At 43.6% G+C, this 14,199-nt stretch overlaps 1 protein-coding gene across 1 annotated transcript in view; it reads left to right on the top strand.

The window, feature by feature from the left end:
- The window catches only part of LOC311235502 (putative protein MSS51 homolog, mitochondrial), a gene marked incomplete at both ends in the record, with an annotated part of 36,372 nt that extends 22,173 nt beyond the window's left edge, over positions 1-14,199 (top strand). The window contains 4 exons of the mRNA XM_084322970.1: positions 1,935-2,059; positions 4,014-4,577; positions 12,437-12,530; positions 13,992-14,199. Coding sequence (XP_084179096.1) covers positions 1,935-2,059; positions 4,014-4,577; positions 12,437-12,530; positions 13,992-14,199 — 991 coding nt within the window. The remainder of the gene's footprint in view (positions 1-1,934; positions 2,060-4,013; positions 4,578-12,436; positions 12,531-13,991) is intronic.

Raw genomic sequence — 14,199 nt, 5'->3', positions numbered from 1 at the left:
ACGTTCGGATCGAGCTGAAGACATGCTTGGATCAACGCAAGATTGATATCATATAGCCCTTACCTTGACTAGGATGTATGTACCCCAAAAAGAATATTCCAATGATCTGATCGCGATTCCAAGTAGTGATGTCCATCGTGTCGCCAACATAATCCACCACACATCAGGCGTCGGGAGCATTTGATTCTTCTCAATACGACCGTTATAACCGCTGAGCAAAAAAATTACCCGGACCCATTAGAGTGACCCTGGGTGCTCAATACCGCCATCTAGCTGGATGCGGCAGGTATTGCACCTTGGCGACCTCAGACTCATTCCCTATGGTAACAACAGGCTCCCTGGGTGGATAATGAATAAAAACATCGAGAAAAAAAAGGAAAAACGTTTTTGGCACTGAACGACTTGGGCCCAGAAACGACTTAACTCGTTTTTTGGCACCCAAAGTGTTAACCCCCCTTATGCAAATTCGTATTGGTTAATCAGCTAGATGTGTCCAAAGATATGCATGAGCAAACATTTAATTTAAATGTAAGATTATGAAAAACGATGACCACAAATCAGCTGCCAACACATTTATTTTGACTTAACATAATAACTAGATATCACACACAAAGAACCGCCGACACCGTGCGATCACAGCACGATCACAGTGTGATCACAGCTCGATCACTGCAGCAAAATGGTAACGAATCCTAATGGCTGCATCTGTACCATGCCTATATTGCTACCTACTATGCTTCTTCTTCTTCTTCTTCTTCTTCGGACACTGTCCTTCAAACAACACCTCGAAGATGTCAGGGCAAAGACAACATCAAGGGTTGCGCTGATCCGACGCCTCGCAGGTACAACCTGGGGAGCCACTGCCAAGACCCTTCGGATATCCACCCAAGCCCTGGTCTTCTCTGCAGCGGAGTACTGTGCCCCAGTCTGGAGCAGAAGCCCACACGTTAAAAAAGTTGATGCGGCTACTAACAACGCCCTCCGGATCATCAGTGGATGCCTGAAGGCTACACCCGTCTTCCTGCTGCCAGTCCTTGCAGGAATCGCACCAGCTGGCCTACGACGAGAGGCTGCCACTCTCGCCCTAGCAAGGAAGGCAGTGAAGCATGACTGGCACATCCTACACAACACCACAACAACAACAGCACCTATGAGCAGACTCAAGTCCCGCCACCCCTACAACAAGGTGGCACAAGAGATGCTCCGTTCCACCACTGAGGACCTATCCAGAAATGGATGGCTGGCGGCAGCCTGGAAGAGAGAGTGGGAGAGTGCTGGGCCAACCCGTATCCACCACTACATCTGGGATCCAGGAGATGGCGCCACAGGAGACGATCTTCCACGCCGGCAATGGGTTCTGCTGAACCGTTTAAGATCTGGGGTTGGTCGCTTTAAAGCATCATTAAAGAAGTGGGGCCTGGCAGACAGCGCTGCATGTGAGTGTGGAGACCCTGAGCAGACTGTTGACCACATCCTGACCATCTGCCCCCTATACAAACCACCCTCGGAAGCCAGCCTCTTTGATGTGGGACCAGAGTTAAGGGCATGGCTACAAGATACAGAGTTACACGAAAGAAGAAGAAGAAGATCACTGCAGCAAAATGGTAACGAATCCTAATGGCTGCATCTGTACCATGCCTATATTGCTACCTACTATGCTAATATGTCTATACTACTATGCACGCAACTGTAGCACTCAAGTTCAACACTGTTTTACGAACAATGTTACTGACCCTTAGCTGCCAGAGTTGTACCCTTCCTGCTGACTTGTTGTACAGAACTTGTAAGTGGCTTTGGATAAATAAATGGATACATTACTAAATGTAAAATTGGCCGCCGTGTGAATATGGTCAATTGAATGGTATTGTTTTTGTTTCGTTGTATCACTTTTTCACTGCCCCCCACCTCCCGTCTCCCTCCCTCCCTTCTCACAGGTGTTTGAACGTGTACTATTGCACGAAGGAGTGCCAGAAGAAGAACTGGCATGAACATAAGAAAGTCTGCAAGAAGCTGCGTCTGGTGGCCATCGACAGGCTGGTGGAGTGGCTGATGTTCACTGGTGAGAAATAGTATGAATGAATGAATGAATGAATGATCATTACATCTATATAGCGCTTTTCTAGACACTCAAAGCGCTCCCCACAATGTAGGGTGGACATTGCCTCCTTCACCACCACTGGTAGTACCCTACCTTGGGCTACGCAGGCTCAATGGCTGCCATTGTCATGGTTTTTGCCTTATTTCGTCTTCCTGTGAGGGATAGCTGTCAATCACTGGTCTCTGTGGTTAATTGCCTCATGGGTCGGCAGGTGTGTGGGCTTGATTGCACCTGATTCAGTGCAGTTGTGCCTATGGAAAGGCTGAGTCTATTTAAGTTTGAATCTCGCAGTGTCAACAGCTTTTTCATTTCCTTGTGTTGGTTATCCCTCTGGTCATGCTTGTTATATTGAAGTGTAGTGCTGATCTCTGCCCTACTCAGAATTTAGCCTTTATTTGTAGCCATTCTTGTTTTGGGCTACTGGCTTTATTCTACACTTTGTTTTATAGAGGCTGAGCCTTTTATGGTCTCTTTTGGAACTGTCTTTGCCCACTACGGCACATAAACTCCCTTAGTGGAGGTTTATTGTTTCACGTTTTCAATATAAACTCCGTTATTTGGAGGGGCCTTTGTGGCTTATTTCTTTTTCTACTATACCTCTTTATTCAGTGTTGTCCTGTTTTTTGGACTTGATTTATTTTCTTAAATACTCAGTTTGAGGCTTCCGCCTGTAAAGGTTGTTTTGTGTTGTTTATTTTCCCCCTTCGCTTTAATGTCTGCTTAAGCAGTTTTGTGGTTATTCGTTACACGGATAACTTAAAGAGTCCCTATTAACTGCTTGTGACCCACACACACACGCAGCCCTCACAGCCATACACTGGCACCAGCCACACATCACACTACACAATGGCTGAACAGCTCAGGAGACAGGGATTGATATCAGCCAATTAAGGGGAAGGGATGCTTAGGTGGCCTTGATGTCAGAGACCTGATAGGGAATTTGGCCAGGTATGTCGGGGAACCCCCTACTCTTTGCGATAGACACCCTGGGTTCTTTAATGACCCGAATGCAGTCAGGGCCTCGGTTTAGCGCCTAAACCCACGTGCAAGCAGGTAAAGCAAGTACTGCCGTCCCCCACAATAGTGATTTCAAAGGACAATGGTGTAAATTAATTCAAATAAAACACGTGACCTGTGTTTTGAACAAGGTTGTATCCTAATTGGATCAGAAGTGTATATGAACTATGGCTATGGGAACTAAGAATGACAGGAACTAATAAATAGGATGCTTCAAGATTCAATATTAGATTCAGATTAGATTCAAATGTATTATCATTATACAGCAGAAGTACGGTACAACGAAAAGAAGTTGACAATATTGGGAACGTTTGACATTTTTGTTTTATCTTTGTGTTATTTTATCTCAAGTTTAAATAAAGGTTGAATGAATGTTCAACAAATGCTTTCAGTTCTTTGAAACACTCAATGTTTTTCTTTTCTTTTCGTTTTTTTTTTATACTTGGGTAAATTTGCAATAAGCTCAGTCCTCTGCTCTCCGTTAGTTCAAGATAGAGGAGACGACATCAACAGCAGCCTCTACCGTAGCTTCTACATTCACTGCACACAACACCCTCATGCACACACTCACTCTGACATTCACCTTAAACATTCGCTCACTTTAGACACTTTAAACACGTTACATTACACCATGTTTCTATCTATTTATTCCAAAACATTTGCACTACCTCTTCTACCTAATTTTTGCATTTTAGTTTAGTATATTGTATATTTTGTATAGTGTTTGGTCTTTACTCTTTTTTACCTTTGAACTTTTTTTTTTACTGTATGAAGCACAATCTCAGGAGGCTCATACAGAACCAAGCATTTCACTTAATGTACATGTACCTTGTATGTGACAAATAAAACAAAACTTGAAAACTTGGAACTCTTCATATCCCTTCTATCACCCTTCCAGGGGAGCTCCCGTGGACCACCGAGAACTGGTCCAAGTCCGCATCTGAAGTGAGGAACTGGGACGACTGGCTCCCCATGCAGGGTGACCTCGCGCCACGCCTGGACGCTGTGGTGTTTAGCACCGGCATGGAGACGCTCTGGGCGAACGCCGTCCGGCCCCGACCGCAAGACGCCGACCTGAGGGAGTCGGTGTGGAGGGTCCAGACCGATTTCCTCTCTCGGGTTCTGAGCGTCGGCATGGCGATGCGACACTTTAACCTGGACCCGTATGCCAGACCTCTCTGTATCCACCTGGCGGGGGCCTCGCTCAGCGAGACGATGGGGGCCCGGCTGACGGACTATGATGAGCTGAACCGCATGTTCCCCGGACACCAGGGCCTGGAGGTGGTGATGGTGGGACCGGAGGTGGTGGACGGCCCCATCACCAGGCCTCCTCTCAGGGCTTTTGGTCCCAGACAGAGGGTCTACATCAGCGCCTACAAGGGCCTCTACCATCAGTTCTGGGAGGAGCTGGTGGAGAAAGAGGAAGCGGCCAAACCGGACCTGGTGGTCGGATTCCATCCTGGTAGGCAGATACATTATTTGTATTTATTTATTTCTGCTTTTCTATCTTTTCCTCCCATCCCCCCAATTCCCCAAGTCGTTATGCCAATTCCCTTCTTGGTCGTTGCGCTGCCCTACTGTTGGTTCTGGGGAGGGTGTAGACTACCACATGCTGCCCTACTGTTGGTCTGGGGAGGGTGTAGACTACCACATGCTGCCCTACTGTTGGTCTGGGGAGGGTGTAGACTACCACATGCTGCCCTACTGTTGGTCTGGGGAGGGTGTAGACTACCACATGCTGCCCTACTGTTGGTCTGGGGAGGGTGTAGACTACCACATGCCTCCTTCGATAGTTGCCAGCCGGCGAGGAGTTTCAAACACTGCCAATTGTGTTCGTAGGGACGACTGACCGAGCCGGAGGTACTGCTGACAGCTGGCATATACATTTTAATAGTGTCAAAGAATTGATTAAAAGCTACGGGGCTTCATCGAAACGTGATCACGGGAACTCTGAAGTCTTGGGAGGGTCTCTTTGAAAGTCTCAAAAAGGGCTGAACCAGCAGACTGAACACGGCAGCTATTTACAGAAATGGACAAAGTTATGTTCATGGTCAGCTGTCTTATGAGAGGCTTGACTCCCCCCTTAGACAGTTTTATGACCCCTCCTCTTCTTTAAGGAAGGCACAGCAGGAATGGGAGGAGGAGGAGGAGGAGGAGGAGAGGCAGTGTATCTCACTAGCTCTGGCCCATTCATTAGCACAAGACTTTTACTGGGCATTTGGGTGATGCATGTCAACAGCTGGCCCAGACATAGCCTTCTGATTGGCGCAACATAGCCTTCTGATTGGCCCAGACATAGCCTTCTGATTGGCCCAGACATAGCCTTCTGATTGGCCCAGACATAGCCTTCTGATTGCTGTACTCCGGCAGCCTGCCTGCACTGCCTGCAGCCCTGGGAGGAACGTCTCAGTTCACCCCTGGGACTCATGTCAGCACCGTCCCCTGCCTTTAAACCATCTGAAGGGTAGCCTGCTGATAAGAGCTAAACAGAGACCACAGGCAGCGAGATGCCTTCATGGATGGAATGGGTTTTGGTGTAACAACGATTTGGAATTTCCAACAATTCATCCATCGCCTTGCCCTGCAAAGTTGCATACCGACCTTATTACTAAGTAGTTTTATGAGGATGCCAGCACATAGCTCAGCTTTGGCTTTACTGATCAGTTTTCTTTCCAACATGCGACATCCAATGAGACGCCTTCTTTGACAAAAATAGCCTTAGTGTCGACAGGGTAGTAAAACTTCATCACTTAGAATCACAGGACATACTATCTAGCTTTTTTTTTTTTTTTTTTTTTTTTTTTTTTTTTTATTATTATTAACGTCTTCAACCTGGATTTGGCTGCCAGTTTGTCTGCTGTCAGATGTGTGATATAGGAATGAGAACGGATGGAGGTTGCAGTAATAATAACAATAATAATAATAATAATAATAATAATAATAATAATAATAATAATAATAATAATAATAATAATAATAATAATAATAATAATAATAATAATAATAATAATAATAATAATAATAATAATAATAATAATAATAATAATAATAATAATAATAATAATAATAATAATAATAATAATAATAAACTATTTCATACAAGAATTGCAGCTCAAAGTGCTTCACAGCAGTGATGTAGACACAAAATAGACATACAAATTAGAATAAAGTTGGCATAATTATAGACAGGCATAGAATGAGCAGAGAATTTATTAAAATCTATAAAAAAAATAGAATTAAGAAAAGATTGTAATAGATTAGATCAAATCGAAATTGACCCAGTTTTAGCGTTTTTATCAAACATTTTGTCGACCAAACCACAACCTCCACGCACATGCATATTTTAATCCATGTTTCATAGCGTGCGTGTGTCATCTTAATGCTGACGTCACACCAGGTACAGGGCAGCGAGGGGCTCTGAGAGTCACAGGCAGGTAGTGGCAGGAAGCAGAGCCTTCTTGTTACTACTAGCCGAGGAGCTAGTCTCTGTTTCACGCTAGGTTCTAAACACAGACTCTACATGCCTCCCAGACAGCTAGGTTCTAAACACAGACTCTACACGCCTCCCAGACAGCTAGGTTCTAAACAGACTCTATACGCCTCCCAGACAGCTATAGGTTCTAAACAGACTCTACACGCCTCCCAGACAGCTAGGTTCTAAACAGACTCTATACGCCTCCCAGACAGCTAGGTTCTAAACAGACTCTACACGCCTCCCAGACAGCTAGGTTCTAAACACAGACTCTACACGCCTCCCAGACAGCTAGGTTCTAAACACAGACTCTATACGCCTCCCAGACAGCTAGGTTCTAAACACAGACTCTAAACGCCTCCCAGACAGCTAGGTTCTAAACACAGACTCTATACGCCTCCCAGACAGCTAGGTTCTAAACACAGACTCTATACGCCTCCCAGACAGCTAGGTTCTAAACACAGACTCTATACGCCTCCCAGACAGCTAGGTTCTAAACACAGACTCTAAACGCCTCCCAGACAGCTAGGTTCTAAACACAGACTCTACACGCCTCCCAGACAGCTAGGTTCTAAACACAGACTCTACACGCCTCCCAGACAGCTAGGTTCTAAACAGACTCTACATCTCCCAGACAGCTAGGTTCTAAACAGACTCTCTACACGCTCCGGTGGGCTGGAGCTAAATATACAGGAATCGGTCATCCTCCAAGTAAACCACCTGACAGCCCGGCCATATTTCATACTGCAAACCTGACAAGGCACTGCATAGCTGAGAGGGAGGGAAATCAGATAAAGACAGAAAGTGAGAGTAGGATACTGAGCAGAGAGAGAGAGAGAGAGAGAGGAGAGAGAGAGAGAGAGAGAGAGAGAGAGAGAGAGAGAGAGAGAGAGAGAGAGAGAGAGAGAGAGAGAGAGAGAGAGAGAGAGAGAGAGAGAGAGAGAGAGAGAGAGAGAGAGAGAGAGAGAGAGAGAGAGAGAGAGAGAGAGAGAGAGAAGGGGTTTTGGGTCTAAGACAGCTGATGAAAGAGTGACATCAGCGCAGCAAAGATAGATGACTGGAATCAGAAGCCTCATAAAAACACAGACCCCCCCCCCCCCCCGCCTCTCTCTCTTTTGGGGGGTCTGGCATTAACTTTCAGAATAGCCTATTGTCCATTCATTAAATACCATCCTGACAGGGGAATCACTCCCACGCCTTTACGACATCTCTTGACTGCAGGGAACAAAGAGCAAAGCTGCAGACGACCGCATCATAGCAGATTCATGTGGAGTATTTATCATTGTCCCAAATTCAAACTGGCGACAGGCAGTTATTGGGGTCATTAACAGTCGGGAGGTCGACGTCTCTTTGTCACCTCGTCCCCTCGGAGTTCGAAGCGCTTACTTGCTGTTAAATGATTTATCGGCCAATTGAATGGTAACCTGGGAGGAGGGGTGTATCAAAACATGCATTATTCACGCACAAATCCTCTCCTGCAGTTTGTTTGTGTTCACCGGCGACACGGAGCAGCGAGTGGATAATATGATACACCCCTCTGTGTGCTAATAGTATAGTCCCGGACCGGTGGCATTATTTTGGAGCTCACACATAATCAAACGCACACACACTAACACACACACACACAAACATACTAACACAAACACACACACAAATCAGTTGCAGATGCAATAGATTCAAGATTCAAGAGGTTTATTTGTCACATACATACCAGGGCATACAGTGAAATGCGGGTGGCCATGCCCGCTTTGATTGTGCAATAATACTAAATAATAAAATAGACATAATAAACAGGTAATAAATTAGACATAAAATAGGCATGATAAAATAGACATGCTAAAGTCCTGAGATAATACAATGTTAGCTACGGATTAAAGCACTGGGTCCTATGTACACACACTACTATACAATATACAGTTTTTACTCTATATTCTTATGCTATACTTGCTATTTCTAAACTATACTATACAAGAACCAATACTATAGATTCCTTAGTTTGACTTTGCATATTTGATACTAAGCGTTCTTTCCTTCTTCTAGATTAGTTTTTTGCATTTGCAGTAGTGAACTACACTGTTCACATGAGGCTATACTACTCCGGGCCACACTGAGTTCCCACGGCCAGCGGACACCTGTCAGCCTGGGATTATCTACACAGCCCAACTGGTGCAGTCAGTGTAGATTAACTGTTTATATGCGTGAGAAACTCACAGCCACTTTGAGGTTTTAGACTGGGGCCAGTGAAGTGTTTATATGAGGTCAACTCCTTTGGAATAATTAATCGATATGTCTCATTCACTATAGGGATGTCCTCGACTTAAGACATTCCTAGTCAACTATAGGTCATGGAATTTGTCGAACTAATCATTTGGTCGATTGTTTATTTTTAACCTGAATCCTATATCGTTCTGCTGTGAGGAGGACGTGAGATAACTGGACGTAAAGCGAACTTGAGCTCCGCCGCATCGGCGCCCCGAGAAACTAATGGCTGCAGAACCTGAGAACTATTAGGAATGTCTGACCACTAAGTGTGTCTGACTTTTAACCTCCTAACTGGTGCCCAGAAAAGTGGCCATTTTTAAACTTGAACTTGAGGACTGCATACTGCAATACTATACTTTATACGTATAGCACATCCATGAGCATGGTCTCTTTTGAAAGATAACATTCTGAGGTTTCTGATACAATAAAGAAAATCCACTTTTAGTGCTAATGAAATAGAGTAACATAGGTCTGAACTTGAGTTGAACTTGAACTTGTGTATTCACGTTTTTCTGTAAATCTGCACAGATTTAGGGTACCTTGTGTATACTGCACTTTGTGTAAACGTTTACTTTTATAATGCTTCTATGACGACCGAATTTCCCCAAGGGGATCAATAAAGGAATATCTTATCTTATCTTATGACGTCACCCAGAGGAGACTAGACCTCTATTGAATGACTGTTTGAAATGTAGGCGTCATAGCAGCATGGGGGGGGTACAGGTATGGGCAGGGTAATAGTAGAAAGACATAAATATAGGCATTCAAATTCAATCTGAATATAAAAATCTGAGGAAAAATAAACAGTGTAAACAAAGGTGCAGATGAGGGTATGCCTCGTCATAATATATGTTACAATAAATATAGGCAATACAATTTAGGTAACCAGTATACACAAGGTGCAGGTGAGAGTATGTACCCTAATTGTCATAATATATTATATATATATTATTTTTTTAAGATTTCTTTTTAGCGTTTTTCTAACTTTTTTCTGGTCAGACATGACCGACAGAGGAGAGGTATGAAGGGGAGAAGAGTGGGGAAGACAATGCGACAAATTATCCCCCGGGAGCGGGAGGCGAACCCGGGACGGCCGCGTAGGTGTGCGAGGCACTATGCGGTGCGCCACGAGGGCACCCGAATATATATATTAACATATATATAACATATTATGTTATAGTGCAGTGGGGGCATGTGGCCAAGCTCTCACAACACATTGGTTACGTTTTCTGTCCCATTATCACAACATGTCCTCCTCACAACCCTTTCACTACCACACTACAAAGGGTTACAGACGGTTAACCTTCTGTAGTGTGGTAGTGAACGGGGCATTTAGCTGATGTAGTTGGAAGTGAAAGGGTTTACCTGAATCCTGTCATTCTGTTGTGAGGAGGACATGTGATGTGACACTACAAAGGGTTAACCCTTTCACTCCAACTACAAACGGTTAACCCTTTCACTACCACACTACAGAAGGTTAACCCTTTCACTTCCAACTACAGAAGGTTAACCCTTTCACTACCATACTAGAGAAGGTTAACCCTTTCACTTCTACACTACAAAGGATTAATGCTTTCACTACCACCCTACAAAAGGTTAACCCTTTCACTACCACACTACAAAGGGTTAACCCTTTCACTTCCAACTACAGAATGTTAACCCTTTCACTACCACCCTACAAAAGGTTAACCCTTTCACTACCACACCACAAAGGGTTAACCCTTTCACTACCACACTACAGAAGGTTAACCCTTTCACTACCACGCTACAAAGGGTTAACCCTTTCACTACCACACTACAAAGGGTTAACGGTCTGTAGTGTGGTAGTGAAAGGTTAACCTTCTGTAGTGTGGCAGTGAAAGGGTTAACCTTCTGTAGTGTGGTAGTAAACGCTCGCCATTTGCCAGTTAATGACTCGTTCTTCGCGGATAGAAAGCATGAAGGGGACTCCTTGAGCCCTGCTAGTCACAGGTGATTAGTGTAAACGTTGAAGTGACGTGTGCAGAGAAAGTCATAATACCTCAGCTTACAAAGGAAGGATACGAGCAGCTGATGACAAGGGGCTGAGTGTGTAATCAAGCCTAATCCCTGCGTAATCACGTTCTCCTACGCAGAGAGTTGGACGACGTTCCACTGGCAAACATCTCCCACTCCAGCCCAAAGAGGAAGTAAACTAACCGGTGCTACCGACTGTATACTCGTCTTATTATCCCTCAGCATATTGAATAAATACTATTATATTATTGTTTCCCATATTTATTTGTCTCCTTTATAAATAAGAACCGAAAATGAGTTGAAAAAGTTAAATAGTTTAATTTCACAGCGTCAACCTTGTTTATTCACCGTGTCCATGGAAACAACGATGAACGCAGCCATAAAGATATGGTTTCCTTAAGCAGAAAAGACATAGAACTATAGTCCATTTACTTTTCTGATAACTACATCACTGTATAACACTTCTGATAACTACATCACTGTATAACTACATCACTGTATAACACTTCTGATAACTACATCACTGTATAACACTTCTGATAACTACATCACTGTATAACACTTCTGATAACTACATCACTGTATAACACTTCTGATAACTACATCACTGTATAACACTTCTGATAACTACATCACTGTATAACTTGTAAAGGTTCAGACAAGCTTAACTTTTGGTTATTAAGTGATACTCTGTATTCACCCAATTATTTATTACTGCCACATTTTCTTTCAAACTAATTTGGTCGCGGATGCCTGGATTTGGTACAGTTCTGTCTCTCTTGGGCAGAGCTGTTTAGCAGACCGTGATGTGCAGACGGGTACAGGCAGCTCTGCGTCGGAGCGTGTCTTAATCCTTCACCCTTAATGGCAAACAAGGGTCTCCAGACTTGACTTTGCTCTCTTGCAAATCTATGGTGGGTATAGTAAGAAACAGACACAGAAAGAAACAGACACAGAAAGAAACAGACACAGAAAGAAACAGACACAGAAAGAACAGCGTAAGAAACAGACACAGAAAGAACAGCGTAAGAAACAGACACAGAAAGAACAGCGTAAGAAACAGACACAGAAAGAACAGCGTAAGAAACAGACACAGAAAGAACAGCGTAAGAAACAGACACAGAAAGAACAGCGTAAGAAACAGACACAGAAAGAACAGCGTAAGAAACAGACACAGAAAGACTTTAAGCAGGGGGGTCTGTGGCTCCTGCCCCAGGAAATGTTGAGCGTCAAACACTTAATTTCCTGCATTCTGGTGTACTTTTCTGCACCAATTTGTGCATTTTCTGCATCAATTCATGGTCCTGTAGGGGTGTCTGAAATTGTTGGTTAATATACGTATACTTACAGGTAAGAAGGAGTGTTTTGACCCCCTTATTTTTTTTAGCTCTCTTGGGGAGGGGGTTGACTTTCATTAGCTATATATTCTTTTAGGGGGACAAATGTATCTCTTCTCAATATTTAGGGGGACATGTCCTCTGCAACCCCCCCACCCCCCCCCACCCCCTAAATTGACGCCTATGGTTGTAGTTGTTGACAGGTTGTATGGTTTTTGATCCCTGTAACGGGTTCCGTGTGTTTTGGATCTATAGGGTTCCACGCAAACCAGGGTCTGGTGGAGGGGTGGCTCCCCACCCTCCTGCTGCTCAGAGACTACGAGGTCCCTGCCTGCTTCACCCTGTACAAGTAAGGCTTGGTTCACACGTCTGCTCGGCCCATGTCAGCCTTGTGGGTACTGGTAGCACACCAGAATGTGCAGGGCTTTTTGCTTCCACGTTGAGTTGTACAGTATATATAATCTAGAACTGACCAAACCTTAACCCTAACCTTAACCGCTAACCTTAACCACTAACCACGTTTAATTAGATTACATTCAATGTTATTGTCATTGCACAGCACAAGTACAGTACAACAAAGTTGGCATCTAACCAGGGTGCATAGTAATATACAGTGTAACATGTGAATATGTATAAATGACTAGTAGTAAATATGCTAGGCTAATGTATGTACAGTATTATTACAAGTATGAATACACTATGTTACTAGCCAGTGGTATAACTAAGCATACTGTAGGTGTGGTATATACACATATATAGGTAAAAGTATATAAAGTGTGTACAGTATACAGTTGGGTATATATACATTATATATATATATATATATATATATATATATATATATATATATATATATATATATATATATATATATATATATATATATATATATATATATATATATATAGATATAGATATAGATATAGATACATGTATATACAGTGTATACAGAGTTATTGTACATTGCTATCCTACAATGTTTTTTTGTCCCCAGTTGAACAAAATTAATAAAATACTTGTCGTTGACCGATTTGAAAAATATTCCAGGAGGCACGTCCTTGGCCTGCTGTCGGCCTGTGTGGCCAGTTTCATCCACCACGGCCTTGTAGATTAGATTAGATCTCTGGACAGACAGACACACACGCACGCACGGCGCACGACCTTGCACGCACACACACACGCACACGTACACACACACACACACAAACAAACACCATATCGGCTCTACACAGACAGACTGACTTAGATGTGAGAAATGCAAAGGCATGAATGGATTAATGCACAAAATGACACTGGTTACAATGACCATGTTACACAATTAACCTTTTGCTGTAGGAAATTCAAGAAATACTGGGTGCCAGAAACACGTGTTTTGACAACTTCATATATTTGTGTCGGTGGGGCCAAGTCAGTCATTATTAAAATGAATTAATTTGCATTCATTCTCAATTATTTATTCATAAGGCTGCTAGATGTTTTCCAACACTTGCAGTCTGAAGAAATTCCCCTTATGAAAAAGTATTATGGTATTTCCAAAAAAAGGTACCCTGGTATATCCATAATTTTTGGTCACTACTAATGATGATATTACCATCGGTATCAATGGTTACAATTGGATTATACCATTTAAGTACAAAAGTGGCAGTACCACGGTCAATTATGGCCGACGGTACCATGGTAAAGCTAAAATTACCATCAAACTGCCATGATACCTTTTCATATAGGATGGAATGGATTGAACTGATGGATTGGACAGAGAGAGTGACCCCCAGCCTGGTCTCTTTGTCTCTCTGTCTGGTTTTCCGCACAGTGAGATGGAGCTCAAGTGTTCGCTTCAGATCCTGCTGGACCTGGAGGTGAACGTCAGGGACAGTGGGCCGAACCCCTTCGCCTCGCAGAAACCAGAGCAGGTCGGGTCCCGTCCCAACAAGCCACCCGTCTACTGCCACTCTCACTACCTCTGTTTCCAGGGCATACAGGAGCGGGAACAGTGTGAAGAACCTAGTCCAGACGATTAG

The sequence above is a fragment of the Notolepis coatsorum genome (assembly GCF_963971535.1).
Source record: "Notolepis coatsorum genome assembly, chromosome: 10".
In the NCBI taxonomy this organism is placed as follows: domain Eukaryota; kingdom Metazoa; phylum Chordata; class Actinopteri; order Aulopiformes; family Paralepididae; genus Notolepis; species Notolepis coatsorum.
The sequence above is the reverse complement of the archived record's forward strand: the minus strand, read 5'-3'. Positions and strand labels throughout refer to the sequence as shown.